The sequence below is a fragment of the Lampris incognitus genome, chromosome 14 (assembly GCF_029633865.1).
Source record: "Lampris incognitus isolate fLamInc1 chromosome 14, fLamInc1.hap2, whole genome shotgun sequence".
In the NCBI taxonomy this organism is placed as follows: Eukaryota; Metazoa; Chordata; class Actinopteri; order Lampriformes; family Lampridae; genus Lampris; species Lampris incognitus.
The window spans coordinates 16,505,447-16,524,979 of record NC_079224.1 but is presented as its reverse complement, the minus strand read 5'-3'; the positions used below and the strand labels follow the sequence as shown (position 1 = coordinate 16,524,979).

Genomic DNA, 19,533 nt, shown 5'->3' with positions numbered 1-19,533 from the left:
GTTTTTCCACCGAGCCTTTTAGCCTGCTGGCTCATTTGGACAAGATCTAGAGAAAATCCAATCCCACTGCTATCATGGGAAGAAGGAGGAGGAAGCGTTGCGTATGAGTAAACCCAGATGTTGCTATGCACAGCTTAAGCCTCCTAGCAGCCAGGGGCACTCCCGTATGCACTCCCATGCACACTCCCACTCCCTCCAGTGGCGTACAGCCCAGAAAAGATCTTCTCTGGAAGACTACTCTCACTGAACACAGACACCTGAGCCACGGCCCGAATCCCAGCCAAAACATTCCACATGGGGTAAACAGTGTATTGTCTCGAAACAAGCGGCAGGCACTCGCTCACCCTCTGCAGTGAGAGGGAGGAAGCAGTTTCCTGCCGAGCTCTTCCGAGGAGAACAGGGGGGAAGGTCGAGGTAGGGGCGCTCGCAGTCTCCCCTTAATTTACAGGATCTCAACCAACAGGGCAAAACTGAGAAATCCCTCAATTTTAGTTTTCACTGGTGTTGAATAAATATCGGTTAAGCAAACAGTTGCACTTAAGCACACAGTTGCACTCAAGCACAGCGCCCACACCCCCCCCCTTCCCAAACAGGTCAGAAAATTCACAATGTTCAGAAAACCTGTGTCATAAAAGGGGGTTTCTGTGGAAAAAAAGGGATGGTTTGTCACCAAGTCTGAGTGCCGGAGAAGGGGAGATATGCCTAATCAATGTAAAAGATTAATTCATATTCGACAGCAATGATTAAATAAAGCTTTATTTAAAAACCTTTGGTAAAACTGTTATCACTGAGAGCGGTATCACAGACACAGTATTAACACTAACTACTCAAATGTTATGAAGCACATATTTGAATTTCACAATTTTGTGTAAGATCACACACCAAAGTAAGCAACAGATTTTCCTACCTGCCACCTGTATCTTAAAAACCAGCTTCTCAGTCCCCGCCTCACAGATGTATTCTCCAGCATCCTTCTTCTCCACGCTGTCCATCACCAACTGACGACTCTTGCCCTTTGACTCTGTATGGATTGTTTTGCTGGAAGACAGCAGCTTTCCATCTTTGTACCATTTTACTTCTGTCTTGGTATCAGATACCTCACAGCTGAGAGTGGTTTTCTGGGAGCTGTTAACTTTCACCTCCTTCTGGATGGACTCCTTGTTGGAGAAGGCAGATTTGGCTTGGATGTCTGCAGAGGTAACCACGAAGGGATTTGGAAGAATTATAATGCCCTTCAGATAGATATAAGTGATGAAACCACAGATGGAAGTATATATTCCTTGATGCCTAAACAAGTTAAGTCTAAATTGAGCCATAGGTTGCAACAAATCTGGGCTTCAAAATGCAGATAATGCAGTCTTATGTCAATCATAATCACTGTACATTCAGAAGACATATTCAACTTACCTTCTACCTGTATCTTAAAGACCAGCTTCTCAGACCCAGCTTCACAGATGTACTCTCCAGCATCCTTCTTCTCCACGCTGTCTATCACCAGCTGGCGATTGTTGCCTTTTGATTCTGTATGGATTGTCTTGCTGGCAGAAAGCAGCTTTCCATCTTTGTACCATTTCACCCCCGTCTTGGAATCGGACACCTCACACTTGAGAGTGGTTTTCTGAGAGAGAGTGGCCTTCACATCCGTCTGAGCTTTTTCTTTGAGGAATGCAGGCTGGACCTGGGTGTCTGTGGATGGAACCATAAACCCATGTGACTTCAAACACAGATTTGAATTCGGTTAATGGCCAATTATCAAGACAAGAAAAAAAAATTGAAAATTAGTATATGAGGCAAGGTCTGCAGTGAAGTGGAGCCTTTGTTCACTGAAGCAAGCAGAGTAATGCTACCAAGTGTAAAATTAAAGTCTGCATCTTGTGTTAATACTTAATCATGTGAGTTGCTTTGCAATTAGACATTTCAAACTCCTTGGGGAAAATGAAAAAAACGAAGCTTAAATCCATTAGTTTTACCCTTTCATCAATCACTACATCTCCTATGGCTCTAATTCATCAGGAGTTTATTTATCAATTTATTTCCTAAATTAACCTAATCCAATTCAGAGTCGAGGAGGTTGAGAAGGTGGGAGCTTAAATCTATCCAAGCAGGCATTGGGCATAAAGTGGAGAGACTCTTCAGCCAGGGTGCTAGACTTCAACAAGAACCATACTAACCCATTTAGCCCCACCTACCTGCCACCTCAAGCTTAAAGACCAGCTTCTCAGTCCCCGCCTCACAGATGTATTCTCCAGCATCCTTCTTCTCCACACTGTCAATCACCAGCTGACGATTCTTGCCCTTTGACTCTGTATGGACTGTCTTGCTGGAAGACAGCAGCTTTCCGTCCTTGTGCCATTTTACTTCAGTCTTGTTATCAGACACGTCACAGCTGAGAACAGCTTTGTGGGAGATAGATGCCTTCACCTCCTTCTGGATGGACTCCTTGTTGAAGAAGGCAGACTGGGCCTCTGAAAGGTTAAGTCATTGAGGAGCATAGCGGCATTATGATTGTCTCTCTCAAGACAAAATCCCAACAAAGTGAACCCAAAACCCCCAAAACGTGGGCAAAAGCAGAACAGTTTGCGAACTGTCTTTGCAAATCTTCCATTGGAACAAAGTATTGGATAAGTGTATAAGGGAGGAGAGGCTTAATAGTCAAAAGAATATATTCATCCAATGAGCATATATCTAGTTGTAGTGATACAAGTGACACAAGTGTTGTCAGTGTAACTAATTAAAAAAAAAACTTCTGATGTGCAGTATTGAAATACATCACATTGTGGAATTTATAATGTATGGACCTAAAAAGTATTTAAACCTTCATTCAGATAAGCTTCAAAAAGCCTCAAATACTATTTTTGTGGTGCATTTAGACTCATAAATAAGAATCTGAAATCCAATATAAAAATGGTACGAAAAAGACAATGTTTTCCCCCAAACCAGTTTTCATAGCCACACTTTATTCGTTTCGGACGACGGCATACCTTCCAGACACAATCACTCCCACCACTTAATCTAACCCCAGAAAATGTTCAAAGTACATCCTTACAGATGATTAATTAACCAGTCCTACCTGAAACATAAATCTTGAAGACCAGCTTCTCCTCTCCAGCTTCACAGGTATACTCTCCAGCATCGTTCTTTTCAACCTTTTCAATCACCAGTTGATGACTGCTGCCTTTTGTCTCTGTTTTTATTGACTTACTGGATATCAACAGCTTCCCATCTTTGTACCACTTCACCTCGGTCTTGCTATCAGACACATCACAGCTCAGAGTGGCTTTATGGGAGAGAGTGGCTTTCACCTCCTTTTGAACTGACTCCTTGTTGGAGAAGGCAGCTTGGGGTTGGGTTTCTGTGTTGAAATTTGTGTTGTTGTTGATTTGATAACAACCATGTGCAAATTCAAGTACGGAATAAGGACACTTAATGGCTCACCCTAAATCAAACACAAACATCCAATTGTCCTACCTTTTGTCTTGACTTGGAATGTGACTTTGTCAGCTGCCGTCTCACAGGAGTAGCGTCCTTCGTCGCTTTTCTTGGCATTTTTGATGACGAGCCTTCTTTGAGTACCTTTTGAGATGATGGTGGTTCTTTGGTCCTCAGTGACCTCCACTTGATCTTTCTTCCACACGACTACACCGCTGGCAGAAGACAACTCACAGGTCAGCTCCAGGTCCCCTGTGAGGTTCGTTGTTGCTCCCATGGGGCCCCTGGGCTTGTTCAGGAACTTAACAGGTTCATCTAAAAGAAAAAAAAAGATTATTTTTTCAATAAACATATTGTGTTATTGCATTTTTTTCTGATAAAACAATGTGGTGAATTATTTGATGTTATTTGTGAAGACACAAGTAGAACTTGTGCAATGTGCAATGCAATGCAGTGCAATGGCAAATGGGGATTCTATAAATAAATAAATAAATATGTAAACTTAAGAACTGTAATTGAGAAATCAGTGATGGAGAGACTTTTTATACTCTTTCACACTATTTAAAAATTGCTATCATATCACACTCTAAAATTTGCTCTTCAGGGAGTCTTTACTATATGAGAAGGGAAGTGGGTTATGACAGCAGAATCACACAGGAGTTGATTACACGATGACAGAGAGTCTTTTCCTCTATTTGATGGCTCACGAGCACCTGCCAGCAGCCATCAGGGCAAGCCATTTGTTATGCACCATGTGGTGTGTGAAAGGCGGTCAGCTATGTAAACACTATAGGCTACACATTCTACTTGCTGTGTAGTAAGTAACAGCCCACGCCCGCTGGTCAAACTATTTTTAGCGGATTGAGTAGGAGGTATGCACAAGGTTTAGCAAAAATTTTATGACTTAGTCAGTGACTATATCACTAAGTAAAGCACGAGTCTGACTCCGGGCAGATAATTTATTGGGTTGCCCCTGCAGACAAGTAAGCTTGTGAAGAAGAATCGGTCTGCCCCTTTGATTCTGATTGGTTGTACCTTTAAGAGCAAGTTGCACAGAGATTCTGTCGGTGTCTAAAACACACTCATAGATGCCCACGTCTTCCTCTGTAACATTGTGAACTTTCAGGATCCTCTTGCGGTCCATGATCTCATACTCAAACTTCTTCCCCATTTTTACTTCTCGCCCATTTCTCATCCACACCACCTGAAGACACAGGAGAAAGGAATGTGACCACTGACATGCCATTTGTCAACTTAAATATGAATAAATTATTTTTTTTCCTAGGAAACGCTATACAGCGGTTGGTATCTTCCCATAACGCACCTGTGCATCGTAATCCGACACTTCGGTTGTCAGTTGAGCAGTGGATTGGGCACTGCAAGTCACGACATCCATCTGCTCTGACTTATTGGTGAACCTTACAGATGGTGCTACAAACAGAAATGTCATGTAATGTTTGCTGCCCACAAAAAAAATGTACATAAGTTCTAATATGCACTTTAGTAAATTGTCAAGAACCTAAAAAAAAAAAAAACTAAAAAAAAACATCAGCGAGGAGGAATGATACTGTCATGATAGCAACGGGTGGTGAAAGATTCCATAAAGTCATGGAACTATTTGAAAAGATTATGATTTTATTCTTAAATTGTATTCAAATTGTCGGGCCCAAGTTGCTTACCCTTCACACTTAAAACACAGCTGGTTTCCGAGCCACCACCCACAAACTTGACATTGGCTCCATTCAGCTCTATGGTCACATTGCGGATAACTAGTGTATGTGTGTTCTTGGACCTGGTGATGAGGTACTCTCCCCCACTGCGCAGCAGGCGGCCATTTAGAGACCAGAAGCCTGAACAAACAGCAGACAGTTCCACGGAGAAGGAGGCCTCCTCCCCTGAGACTGCAGTGTTGTTCATCAGGCCCATCTTCACCTCTGCTGTCGGTTCTGTAGGCGATGACCAAACAGGCTTGAAGATTCATCATGTATTCAAATATTGTCACAGACAACAACACCATGTAGATTAGGAATAAAAAATGTGACAATAACATCGATCTTACCAAGGTAGAAGCTTCCAGGCACCTCGAGGTAGGGGCTTTGGCCATAGTTGTTGATAGCGGAGATACGGAACTGGTAGCTGGCTTCCTCAGTAAAATTGGAGATGGTCATTTCCGTTGAGACAATTGCTTCCATAGCATTGCACCTCTGCCATGTCTTTGTGCCCACCTTCTTCTTCTCCACTATGTAGCTCTTAATGGGCACGGGGCGGTCACTGTCCGGAGGAGACCACTTAAGGGTGATGGAGGAGTCACTCTTGTTCTGCACCACAGCATCCACTGGAGGATCAGGAGGATGCTTTCTTGCAGCTAGAGCAGAATAAATAATGGTCATGATTTTTATCATTTTTGTTTGATGAGTACAGATTTATAATTGTGAAGGATAGGGAGGATTTGTTAATTTCTAAGAGTTGTATGTATCCTGAGTTAATCTAGGTTTAGTACTTTAAAAAGAATCTTTGTTATACTTTGTTTTAGCCCATGTTGGTGGCAGATTGGTAGGCTTTGTCATATAAATACAATGTAGTCATGGACTACAAGTTTAGGTGATATCAGAAAAGTACTTCACCGTCACTTGAGTATATTTTTCTGACAATGATAATTTACCTGGCACTATTTGAATTGTCTTGATGTAGTAAATAATGCAACAAGTTTTATAAGTAGATCAAAAACAAACGCTTACAATTATCTCCATAAAGCACTGGACCGATGTCTGATCCTTACCTGTAACAGAGAATCGAGTGGAGGTCTTGCAGTCACCAGCCACAAAAGCCACCTCGCCCGAGTCATCCGCCTGGCAGTCTCTGATGGTGAGTGTGTACTGCCTGAGCACACATGCAATGGAAACTCTGGAATTTTGCTTCAGTTTCTCGCCATTGCGGGTCCAGTAGGCATCAGGACAAGGGTGCTCCAGCTCCACACAAAAGATGACAGTGTCACTAACAGGAACAACTGTCCTTCGAGGAAGTTTCTTGGTAATGTTGCCTGAGATACAGAGGAATGGAAACATCAGTTAAAAAGACAAAAGAAACCAAAAGCATAACAGCAGCTCACAAAAACAGATGGCCAAGAAAAGGCAGTTGAAAACAGGGGAAAGTTCCCAGGAACAAGGGAAGTGTAATATATTCCTCAAGTATTGGTTAAGCTTTTAGCAACATTTCGATATTGTTTCACATGACACTGTGGGCAGAGTATCAAACAAAAATCTAGGGATATACTTATACTGATACTGGTATCGGATATCGAGTCAATACCAGGCTAAAATGGAGTATTGGTATCGCACATTTTACCCAAGATAAAATCTGATACCAAAGGGCGTCCAGGTGGCGTGGCGGTCTATTCCATGGTGGGAAGCTGGATGTGGGTATGTGTCCTGGTCGCTGCACTAGCGCCTCCTCTGGTCGGTCGGGATGCCTGTTCGGGGGGGAATAGCGCGAGCCTCTCACGTGCTATGTCCCCCTGGTGAAATTTCTCACTGTCAGGTGAAAGGAAGTGGCTGGCGACTCCACATGTATCGGAGGAGGCATGTGGTAGTTTGCAGCCCTCCCCGGATCGGCAGAGGGGGTGGAGCAGCGACCGGGATGGCTCGGAAGAGTTGGGTAATTGGTCAGATACAATTGGGGAGAAAAAGGGGGGGAAAAATCCAAAAAATAAAATAAAATAAAATCTGATATCAAAAGCCACGAGTAACATCTCATAAATGAAAGAAAAATGGCTTGATTTATTGCATTTTTGGCACATGGAGCCTGTATTTCTTAAATGGCGGGGAAAAAAATGTATATCTCAAATATTTTGCCCATTGACCCCAAACTAATGGTCTAATTCTGCACTGTTCAGCAAAAGTAATGTATATGATTGGTATCGCCCGATACTTAAAGATCCATACTCGAGTCAGTGACGGCAGTGAAGAGGTGTTATCGGTGAATCCCCACAACAGACAAAGAGTGAGGGTAGACACAAAGACGTGTTACTCGTACCCAGCACAGTGAGCTCAGCCACAGTACGACTGCCCTCCTTCATTTCACAGATGTAAACGGCGTCATCGTTGGTGGTGACATTGTGGATGGTAAGTCGCCGCAGGGTGCCATCTTCTTCCATGCGGTACTTGGCGCTTTGTTCCAGCCGCGTTTCCTCCATGAACCAGCTGGCCTGGGTGGCTGGAGCAGGCACCTCACACATCAGCATGGCGCTTTGCTTCTCCTGTACCTCCACATCCTGGAGCTTCCTCCTGAATGGCACCTTAGGCTCTGACATACAGGAGAACAAAGAACAGTGTTTAGTAAAAGTAAATAATCCTCATACAAGCTACTGTGAGGTGCTTTATGATGATAATAATAATAATAATAATCATCATCATCATCATCACAATCATATGTGTAATGCTAGCTGAAAATTCTTATTTGTTTTTGGTAAGAACTAGTGCTGGGTAGTATGGGAAATAATATTACAATAATCATAAGGAATTTAACACAATATCAAAGACGGGTGGGGAAGCATGGCTCAGGAGGTAGAGGGGGTTGTTCAGTAATCAGAGGGTTCCTGGTTCGATTCCCCAGCTCCTCCAGAGAGCGTGTCAAAGTGTCCTTGAGCAAGACACTGAATCCCTAACTACTCCTGATGAGCGGGTTGGAGCCTTGCACGGCAGCCTCGGCTACCAGTGTATGAATGTGTGTGTGAATAGGTGAATGTGAGGCTTACAATGTAAAGCTCTTTGAGTGGTCGGTAGACTAGAAAAGCACTACACAAATGTAGTCCATTTACCATTTGACGGGTGACAAAACCAACATAAAGTGTCTAAACAAGGTGTTGGGCCACCACAAGCCTCCAGAACAGTTTCAGTGTTCCTTGTCATAGATTCTACAAGTCTCTGAACTCTACTGGAGGGATGGAACACCATTCTTCCAAAAGATATTCCCGTTTGATGATGGTGGTGGACAGCACTGTCTAACACGTTGGTCCAAAATCTCCCATAGGTGTTCAACTGGGTTGAGATCTGGTGACTGTGAAGGCAATAGCATATGATTTACATCATTTTCATCCTCATCAAACCATTCAGTGACCCCTCATGCCCTGTGGATGAGGGCATTGTCATCCTGGAAGAGACCACTCCCATCAGGATAGAAATGTCTCATCATAGGATAAAGATGATCACTCAGAATAAATTTGTATTGGTTTGCAGTGACCCTTCCCTCTAAGGGGACAAGTAGACCCAAACCATGCCAGGAAAATGTCTCCCCCCCCCCCCCACACACACACACAGCATAACAGAGCCCCCGGACCTCCTCACTGTAGGGGTCAAGTATTCAGGTGTTTCCTTTCATGTCACCTGCCTGTATGTCATGATATCTGCTTCCATTTACAAAAATGCCATATTTAAGGATCCAACTGAGGTTCATCAAATTGAACTGTTTGTTAATCTAGAGTATAGGACTAATATCAAACCAAAATTAGTTTTCAAATAATAGTCCCTTAAATATTTCAGACCTTAATTTGTGAGAAATTCTGGGTGATAGATTTTCTTGATCATTAATTTGAAACAAAATTGTGTATCACTTTATTATCTGAATTTTATCCCAATACAATATCACAGAAAGATGATAAATGATAGTATTAAATTATTGCCCAGCCCTAAGAACTACTTTTTTTTCTTTTTTTTTATTGTTTCCCTGTTTTTCTCCCCAATTGTATCAGGCCAATTACCCTGTCATTGCACCACCCCCTCTGCCGATCCGGGGAGGGCTGCAGACCACCACGTCTCCTTCGATACATGTGGCGTCACCAGCTGCTTCTTTTCACTTGACAGTGAGGAATTTCCCCAGGAGGACGTAGTGCATGGGAGGATCACACTATTCCCCTCAGTTCCCCCTCCTCCCTGAACAGGCGCCCCGACAGACCAGAGGAGGCACTAGTGCAGCGACCAGGACACATGCCCACATCCGGCTTCCCATCCACAGACACTGCCAATTGTGTCTGTAGGGACGCCAACCAAGCCGGAGGTAACACAGGGATTCAAACTGGCGATCCCCGTGTTGGCAGGCAATGGAATAGACCGCTACGCTACCCGGACGTCCCCTAATAACTGCTTTTATGTGGGTAAAATATCCATAAGACATCTACCCTACCACTTCAAAAAAGAATGCAAGAACAAAAGCTTCTAAAAATATCTTTTAATCTTATCATTGTGAGGTATACCAATCACATCAGTCATGATGATGGTCATTCACCAGTAACTTCATATATGGAGTCCAGCCCATTAGGTAAACCATTCTCCCTCCCCAACATTACAGCTAAGACATGCCACACTGCAGTACGAGTTATGGAAGCTGTCTCCTGCCTTCAGTATATCATTCAAAGAATTCACATAAAATAAAACAAACATTTACCCTCCCTGGAAAGTAATCAGTCCCTCTGAGAATGGCTGGGGTATTTTCAGCTAAACTGCACTATAGTATTTGGAGACTATCAAGTTTTACAAACTCTCTGATCAGAGAGGGAGAAAGTATGTGAAATACAATAGGGCTCCAAATTTGAACCTTGTCCTGGTATCTAAACAGGGACTTTCTCCACATAACACACACAAACATCATGCACGAGTTCTGGTCATTCAGTTTATCATCATTCAAAATCACAGCTACTAAAAAATTTGCTTCAAAGTGAAAAAATGTAGGGTGAATATGATCGGTTATATTTTAGATGAGGTTTTTTTGCTCTCAGCTTTCACTTTATAAATAATATTTCAATATGTGTTTGCTGTATCTAGCACAAGGTGCCCCTGTCAGTGCCTTTCTATGACCTCTTACCACTTTGCTCATTGCACACAGGGGTTATCAAATTAACTGATATTAATGGGAGCTCCAAAATATGAAGGGCAGAGGGTTATATTCCTCCCCAGTGCAAAGTCTGTAATCAAACACTGGACAACAGCAATTGATGGAAACAACATCAGAGGCACCCGTTATGTTCCACCAACCACAACCCGACAAACCAGTTGGACATCCTTTATTCATCAAAATGAAGGTAGGCCTAAATATCAAAAACTGTCATCGATAATTCCACGGCTGTGATCCCTAAACAACCTGACCCAGCTCATGGAAAGTAACCCTAGCATCAGGCGCCCAGAAGCTCCAGCGAGTGAATGAACATCATAGCAACTGTGAACTACTCATCACCAGCAAAAATAGACATAACATCCCCCCTCTTGGCTGGACTGGAATCCAACCCTGCCACACAAAGCAACACACACGCAAGGGGAGGGCGAAATGAGTCAGTGCTCAGGTGAAGCTCGACTCGCTTTCACGATGAGAGAAAAAGATATTTCAGAACCCTTAGGCCAGTTTTAGAAATGCGATCAGAAAATGGTTGAAGACTGTGGGGTAGCCTGTGTCACTGTAACCAATGAGACCATTTTGCTCAACTTTGCGTCATCAAAAATGCTTAAAACATTGGAGAGGAACCTATTTCCTCATAGAATGATAACTTCTTTAATGTCAGATGAAGTATATAAGAGATTCTCAAATGTTGTAATTTAACCTTTACAAGAGGTCTTGTAGTGCAAATGCTGCTAAAACAAAGGCTCTTCCCATCACCCATAACATTTTCAATGACCCTAAAACAAGGCCACATGAACACTTTTTTAAGCTTACCTTTGACAATCACCAAGACAGCACTGTAGGTCTGACCAGCCATATTGGTTGCATTGCAGGTATAGAGGCCATTATCACTCTGCTTGCAGTAGAGAATCTTCAGGATGAAATTCTCAGCCTGGTCCTCATAGATGACATGTCTACGGCCCTCGCCGATGTTTGAGCCATCCTTCCTCCAGTTGATGTGGGGCTTGGGGTGACCTGTGACAAAGCAGCTGAGTTTGGCGTGCTTGCCCTCCGTCACCGTGCAGGTACGGGTGAACACTCCTTTGGGCAGTTTCGCCAGAGCCGCTGCTCTCAGGTCATATTCCAGACTTAGTGCACCCAGTCCATCTGCAATGCTTTTTGTAGTGGAGGAAGAAACCATGGATCTGCTGTCTTCGGTAGAATAGATAGAGATGTCCCTCTTCATCTCTTCTTTGCGCTTCTGTAGGTGAGAGAGGAGAGAGGTGCTCTTATCCCCAGCCAGGTGGTGAGAATCCTGGACGTCCACAGCAAGGGCCGCTGCAGCATGCGCTCGGCCCACAGAGTTTTGCGCCCTGCAGGTGTAGGTCCCAGCATCCAGGCTGCGCACACTTTGAATCCTTAAGGAGCTGCTGTCGCTGTCTGACACAATCTTGATGCGGTTACTTTCCCCCAGGTAGCGCCCATCCTTCTCCCAGTCAAAGTTGGGTTCTGGATGAGCCACTACCCGGCAATGGAAGACGACGTCGCCTCCTAGACCCACACGTGTGGAGGTGGGCTTAACCATGAAAACAGGTGCCCTCTGTTCGATCTCTGCTGGTAAGCCCACTTTCAGGGTTACAGCAGCATAAGCCTCCCCAACACTGTTTTTTGCCCGGCACATGTACTGGCCACTATCGTCCAAGGTTAGATCATAGATGGTCAGACGGTACACATCTCCATCCTCCACAGTCTTGAAGCGGTGCCCTGATGTCAGCTTCAGCTTCTCCTTCTCCCAGGTGATAAGGGGGGTTGGGTTGCCCACAATGGTGCAGCTCAAGGTGGCATCTTTGCCCACACACACTGAAAATGCCTTGGGCCGAGTGAGGAACCTTGGGACTCCTCCAAACAAGTTCTGATCCATTATTTGTTCCTGAAATCAACAACAACAACAAAAAAAGCCATTAAAATAATATAAATATTAAACAGAGAAATTGGGGGAAATGTAAAGAAAGGAATAGGCAACATTAAAGCTGAATCCATGATTTTTTTTACTCCACTAATAAAGTTATTAAATCCATCTGGACCATGGGGTCTGGTTACATAATACAATCTTTACCATGGTTAAAGACAAGGATTTAGGTTTCACATCGACATTGGTGGGGGGGGGGCAATTCAACGGTATCTCAACATTGGTGAAGGCCCTCCAAAATCTATACACTGCTGCTCAAATGTTTGACCTAGGAGGATGAACACTGGTGAAGCACTGGTGCAGCAGCAAATAGGTTCCTACTTTAACAGGAAAAAGGATTGAAAGGTGATGGCGATGTGGAGATGCTTCTTTTGGACAGCTAGGCTACCAATACAATCAATATTACAGCACAACAGTGTTCCCATATAGTATGATGTAGTTTGTAATACATTAGACTGTCTGAGTAAGCTTTGGTCTGAGGATGCTGTTTTTACAAGGGTGGAAGCTGTCTACTGCTGAGCTGACGGCACAAGAAACAATACCTGCTACATCACTGATTTCAGCTTCAAATCTGAGGCAGTACATTTGTCCAAGTCCCTTTTCATGGCTTTCCATGGGTGACCATTAAATATCTATCAAGTTTAGTAGCACTACTATAAAAATGTAGAACGAAAGTAAGAAAAATTGTAAGTTTGTTTTGACTCAAAAAAAAATCACAAGACTAAAAGAAACTAGCGATAAAACACCTGCTGATTAGACTTATATTTCTTCTCACTTCCTGACAAGAGATTAAATTACAAAAACAGAAAGTTGTGTACACAGGGCTTGTATGACTGATATCTTGCTGACATAAAATAACAATAATTCAAACTGCATCCCGATCCACGAACAATACAGTTTGCTATGTGTATAAATCATGCTTCAAATTACACAACCAGGATACCACTTATTATCTATTATCTAACTACTATCAAGAGATATAATGATGATGAAGAGTTGTGTTAGCCATTTTATTTATCTCTAAACACTTATTACTTTTTTCCCCATTTTTCTTTCTATGACACCAAGTGGATATTTGGGTTGTGTGTAGCGTTCAGATCTGTTTATTCTTGGTACATGGCATTAGGACTTTTTTTTGTTGTTGTTTTTTGCTTTCTCGAATGTGTTTTTGATATATTTCTTTTTATTGTCTCTTTTTTCTCTTATTGTTCACAGCAGTTGAGTTTATATTGTGCAGGATAACTTGCAGTGAATTTGAACCATACAGTACGGTGAGAATTGAGTTTGAAATGTATAGCAGCTGAATTAACTTGGGAGTAGGTGGGAAGGGGTAGGAAAAAAATAAGTGTGTACTTCCTCCTCCTGCTTTCCCAACATGTAACAAATAATCTGATGCATACTGAGATCTGCTCGCCGAGCTTGATGTGTGGATTTGTTGATCACTTCAGATTATTGGCAATTACTTATCTGTATGTTATATCCTGCTTATCGACATCTTCGAAATAAATCATCATCATCAACTCTCCTCACAGATGTGCCAAACACATACTCCATACCATGCCGCCTGCTAGACTGGCATACCAAATGCAGAGAGAATCCAAGTCACTAATATACAGTAGGCTACATAATGCATCATAAACAAGTCCCTCTATAACAAGGTCAAACGTAGGCGACATGTGCCTTTCAAAGGGTGACATTCACCAACTTTGTCACCCCAGTCTCCTGAACTGCACGTCCCAAAAATAACCTCAGCTGTCGGGGCCCGTCAGGGTCCATTGCCATTTGTAGAAGCGAAACGGGCATGACTGTTTGATAAGGCTCCCACTCCAAGAGACAAACTTCTTTTTTCCAACACACTATTTGTCATTTAACTGAGCTGAACCTTTTTTAATGCTTGTAGTAGCAGAATTGAATGACAATAACATAATTCTAGTAGACCTATGGGAGATAGTTTTACATTAAAGGCCAATATAGTTTGGTGAAATAAACCAGCCAAGCAGAAAAAAATATGCAAATATAGTAGTATCGAATAAAAATTCATGATTGTCCACAATTATGATGAAATCTGTGATGCAGTGTAATTGACACAAAACGTCTAAATTCAGCGTTCAGAGTCTGAATCAGGCCTATTTGTGTACATCAGGATGTGTTTATTCTTTACCTTGGCTCTTCACCCTCACTCAGGTAAAACTGGCGTTGAAACATGTGGACTAAGAAAAAAACTTCAGTTGGGCAGTCAGATTTTCCAACGATAATCCAATAACTTGTCTTTGAGAAACCCCCCCCCACACACACACACACACACACACAAAAACAAACAAATAACAATAAGACCCTTGGCTTTGGTGAAACCCCTCGGAAAGGATGGCACCTCCAGGATGGCGGACCAAGCCCTGGGCAGCAGAGCAGGCTTACTCTTTTTTCCTCTTTCTTCTCAGCTCCCTCATGGTGCCAAATAGCTGACGTGCCTCCTCTCCAAAATAGACTCGTCATTTACTGTGTGCAGAGCAGCCACAGTCAAGTGGGGAAGGAGGGCAGACTTTAGCCTCATGATGCAGACAGACAGACAGACAGACAATTAGCAGTTAGCCGTTCACAACCAAAATATCGCAGACATGTCACGGCATATAGCTGTTTAGCTTAGCTTTCACTGTTCGTACAGCTAGCTAAACAGCTAGTGAACAATGACGTGCGGGGCTAGCGCTGTCTGCTGTCTGTTAAGTGAAGGTTAAACAGTTATATAAGTTAATTTAAAGGGTTTGTGGATTGGCTCTGGTATAATTATAAACTGTCAACCCTGCTTTCCCATCTTTCTGTTCTCTTTCCTCCCTTACATTTGTTATTCCTTCCTACCCTCTTCCTTTTATTATTCCTTGCCCCCTCACCTCCTTTTCTTCCCGTCTTTTATTCTTTCTTCCTTTTTTCTTGCCTCCTTCCTTTTGTTATTTTCTTCTTCCTTCCCTACTTCCTTATAAAATCCATTCTTTCTTTCCTTTCCTTCCTCCTTCCCGTCTTCCTTCCATTTATTATTCATTCCTTCCCTCCCACCTTCTTTTCCTCCTTCCTTTTATTATTCCCTCCTTCCTTCCCTCTTTTCTTCCTTTAATCATCCTTCCTTCCTCTTTCTTCCTTACTTTCTTCCTTTTATCATTCCTTCCTTTCTTCTTCACTTTCCTCCTTCCTTCCTTTTATTCCCTCTTCCTTCCCCTTAAAATTATTTTTCTTTCACTCTCCCATTGCTTTCTTCCTTCCTTTTATTATTCCTTCCTTCCTTTCCTCCTACATTCTTTTCCTCCTTATTATTCCCCTTTTTTCCTTTAGTTTTCCTCCCTTCCTCTTTCTTCCTTACTTCCTTTTATTAGTCCTTCCTTCCTTCTTCCTTTAATCCTTCCTTCCTGTTTCTTCCACTATTTCCTTCTTCCTTTTATTCCCCTCTTCCTTCCTTCTCCTTAAAATCCTCTTTCACTCCCCCATTCCTTTCTTCCCTTCTTTTATTAGTCTTTCCCCCCCCCCACCCTTTCTTTCTGCCTTTTATTTTATTCCTCCTTTCCTGTCCATCTTTCTTCCTTTTATTTTCTTCCTTCCCTACTTCCTTATAAAATTCCTTCTTTCGTTCCTTCCCTTCCTGTCTTCCTTCCTTTTATTATTCTTTCCCTCCTTTCCACCTTCTTTTCCTCCTTCCTTTTATCATTTCGCCCCTCCTTCCCTCCTTTTTCCTTCCTTTTAACATTTCTTCCTTCCTTTCTTCCTTCCTTCCCTTCTTTCTCCCTTCCATCATTCATTCACTCCCTATTTCATCTATTCATTCGTGCATTCATTGATTCAGAACCAGATTAAGTAGTTTGCTCTATTAATTCATTCATTCATCATTTTTATTTTTACTTTCGCCCCCTCTAGCCTTGGCTTGTCGGTTTTATTATTGGTATTTTATCATTGTGTGCAGTGTCTTTGGGTGCTTTGAATGGCACTTTAAATAAAATGTATTATTATATTATCATTATTATTATTGTTGTTATTATTATCATTATTGTCTTTATGCATGTTCAATAATATGTAAGGAATGTAAGGAAATCACAGAAAGTTGAACGAGTTCATCTGCACACAACGTTTATTAGAGAATCATTTCATCACTCATCTAAGTGTTGCTGAGTGACACTTATTATTCACTCATCCACTGTGTGATTAACTCTGTCCGTCATTCACTCCATTCGCCACCCTGAATCAAATCTCTCCGTAGCTCTTGGAGAGTGTGATACAGTGTGAAGTTTTACAGCCAACGGTTGAATACTTTAATGGCATGTTCAGTGTATAGTTAAGGAAGGGCTGGTATTTAGTCAACAGTATTCTTTGGCTTTTGTGGCATTTGCAAGGTCCTCTTCTGTGGGCATTCCCCCAGTGTCAGTGAGTGACAGCAGCAGCTCGTCGGGGCCCTGATTTAAACTCAATGAAACTTTAGCAGAGGGTAACCCTGACAGTTCACTGTTGCCACCTCCCATACTCCATCTTCCTCCGGCTACCAGTCTTTCCTTTCTGTAGCCTCTTTTGAACTACATGGCTCAGCCTGGAAATTTTAAGATTGCCTCATGCGCTATAGCAGAAATACTGAAAATTCCCCCTCTCCTTCTCCCCCCCCACTCTCTCTCTCTCTCTCTCTCTCACACACACACACACGTACGCACACACGCATGCACGCACACACACGTGCCTTTTTTAAAGAATCTTAATATACATGAACTGACTAAAGTAAATCACAGAACATCCAATTTAAATTGCATCAGTGAATACTTGGAGGTTGTAAGTGGAGCCAAAAAAAATTGTGCAACAAGTGTTCCTCTTTTATAGCACCTGAAACATCATTTGTGCCTGAACCATACGGCATATATCCATCTAGGTATCAGGAATGTGATACCGAACTCTCATAAATAAACATCTATGTGACTGATTTTTCCTCCAGAAAATGTTATTGATATTGATTTTCACAATAAGATGAAGTTGCATAGAATGAACACATTGTTTTTCTGTATCATCTGACCTTCCATGACCTTCCACGTGACCTGTTCATGTTCAGAACATGGTCAAGTCCAGATCGTGTTTACAGCTTAGACACAATGGGTGTCGCCTCTGAATTAAAGAACATGGATACAGATGATGAAAGACAGTAGAGAGTAAAGACAGTACTGAGAATGAACAGTAGATGCCAGAAATGAGACGTCATGTTGCTGTGTGTATATAAGGCCTTATCCTAAAAAAAAGTCAAAAGGTTTAATATGAAGTTGTATTTTTTTCTACCATAAACCCACAGCATATACTTGATATTCTACATAGTAACATTTTCTAACATCTTTCATGTTCATGAACAGTACAGTAACTGAAAAGCATGAGCTAGTTATGAGTTACTGCCTGGCTGGGAGAGCTAGCATTGGATCGGCTGAGGGAGCCTGGTCTGCTGCGTTCGGTGGGCCCAAGGACCATAGCTCCTGCCCAGAGCTGCACCCGAAGAGGAAATCCCGAGGGCGGTCTAACAGGACGCGGAAGTGGAGCAGGCTAAGCTAACTGCTAGCCCAAAGGTCTTCAACGTTTTTCAGGCCAAGCACCCCTTGGCTGATACAGACACAGTGGAGGGACCCCCCTATTACATATCGTATAAAATTGTGTTGCTTATTAAACCATAGCAACAATAATGTGTAGGGCGGCCTGTAGTGCCATGTATAAAAGTACTTTGTAATGGTGTATAAAATGCTAAGCTATTAAAATGATAATTATTGACAGATTCATATATTCATAGAACATGTTTTTGGTAATTCTTATTGACACGCCCGTGGATTCATCCAATTGTAATGCCTCTGCCAACCTCAGTTTCTCTACTAGTTGCACCCTCAAATCAGATGCCATGTCATCAATACAGCGAGCAATGGTTGTGCCCGACAACGGAATGCTTTACAGTTTATTAACGTACTCATCAGTCCCAAACATTATTTTGCACATATCACTGGCTGCAGGCAATATTAAATCCTTTGCAATTGTGTATAGCTTTTTGTTCCAAGCAATCTGAAGAGCAACTTGATAAGAGCCTTTCAAATCTAGCTCACCAACTTTAGCTGATTATCTCATCCATGTCTGTTGGCCTTTAAGAGATTTGAGACGGGCCTGAAAGTATTCCACTGGCTTTTCTTTCAAGTGAGGATGGGTTGTCTCCAAGCGGCGCTGCAGCTTTGATGGTCTCATACTTTCGTTTTGACAGCACGGCAGAGCAGATGACACACACTGGTAATTCAATGCCCTCAGTCTCTTTAAAGGTAAATCCGAACTTGAGATAATTCTCTGAATATTTTCGGGTCTTCTCTCGTTTGCGCTGAGCAGCAGTTGTAGCATGGCTGCTAGCAGGTGCGTTAGCCACATCCTCTGAACTTTCGCCATTGGTTCGTGATGAAGTGCAGGGTCTGTCAGAGTTTCTTGGTTGAGAGTTACAAAGCGATCCATTGTAGGTCACATTAATGTAAGAATGGCCGTATAGTTAGACTAATAATACGTACTTATTTGGCTAGTATGACATGCAATTATTTCCGGTGTTTTATTGGCATCGCACATAGCATAGGATAGCTAGCTGGTGCTCGGCTTTCAGGGTAATCACATTGTGATTTTTTTTTAACGAATTGGAAGATTTATCTTTGCTTATTATAGGTTGTATTCATGTTAATGTGTATTTTCGAGCATATTTTTTGGGAAAGAAAAGAAAAAAAGTTTGGCATCAAATAATTTTGCGGACCCCCTGCAGTAACTCTGAGGACCCCCTAGGGGTCGCGGACCCCCTGTTGAAGAGCTCTGTGCTAGGTAGACAGGCAGTTCTGACAGTCGTTGGCTGGCATTCGTTCTCCTGGACAGTGATTTAAAAAAAAAATTTTTTTTAGCTTGGATATATGCAGTGACCGCTGGTGGTGATATTGGGTGGGTGGACTAACAAATATAGTATAGCTACCCATCTATAGTTTACACTGCAGCAACATAACATCTGAGATACCAAGTTAGAGCAACGATACTATACACCTTGTTATATATAGCAAGTGCTCTACAACAACACTAGAGACATATAAGAATGGCTTGATGCCAAAGAATCTTTCTCACACGCGCACGCGCACACGCACACGCACCATTTGACTTTTTCTTTGTACACATTAGCACATGCCATTTTTAACAAGACCAAGCTAAACGTGTCTGGTAGTCGTTTAAGAGGTCTACAGACTTAGGCCTACCTTATTTGAAGAGAAGCTCAC

General features: G+C 42.4%; 1 protein-coding gene across 1 annotated transcript in view; it reads right to left on the bottom strand.

Annotated features, from left to right (window-relative positions):
• The window catches only part of LOC130124347 (obscurin-like), a 108,431-nt gene extending 93,890 nt beyond the window's left edge, over nt 1-14,541 (bottom strand). Inside the window, exons 1-13 of the mRNA XM_056293804.1 lie at nt 14,424-14,541; nt 11,128-12,223; nt 7,462-7,731; nt 6,209-6,469; nt 5,489-5,794; nt 5,109-5,375; nt 4,754-4,860; nt 4,465-4,633; nt 3,469-3,744; nt 3,071-3,352; nt 2,190-2,477; nt 1,408-1,686; nt 908-1,189 (exon numbers count right to left, since the gene is read on the bottom strand). Coding sequence (XP_056149779.1) covers nt 908-1,189; nt 1,408-1,686; nt 2,190-2,477; nt 3,071-3,352; nt 3,469-3,744; nt 4,465-4,633; nt 4,754-4,860; nt 5,109-5,375; nt 5,489-5,794; nt 6,209-6,469; nt 7,462-7,731; nt 11,128-12,214 — 3,874 coding nt within the window. The 5' untranslated portion in view covers nt 12,215-12,223; nt 14,424-14,541. The remainder of the gene's footprint in view (nt 1-907; nt 1,190-1,407; nt 1,687-2,189; nt 2,478-3,070; nt 3,353-3,468; nt 3,745-4,464; nt 4,634-4,753; nt 4,861-5,108; nt 5,376-5,488; nt 5,795-6,208; nt 6,470-7,461; nt 7,732-11,127; nt 12,224-14,423) is intronic.
• Between the last annotated feature and the right edge of the window lie 4,992 nt (nt 14,542-19,533).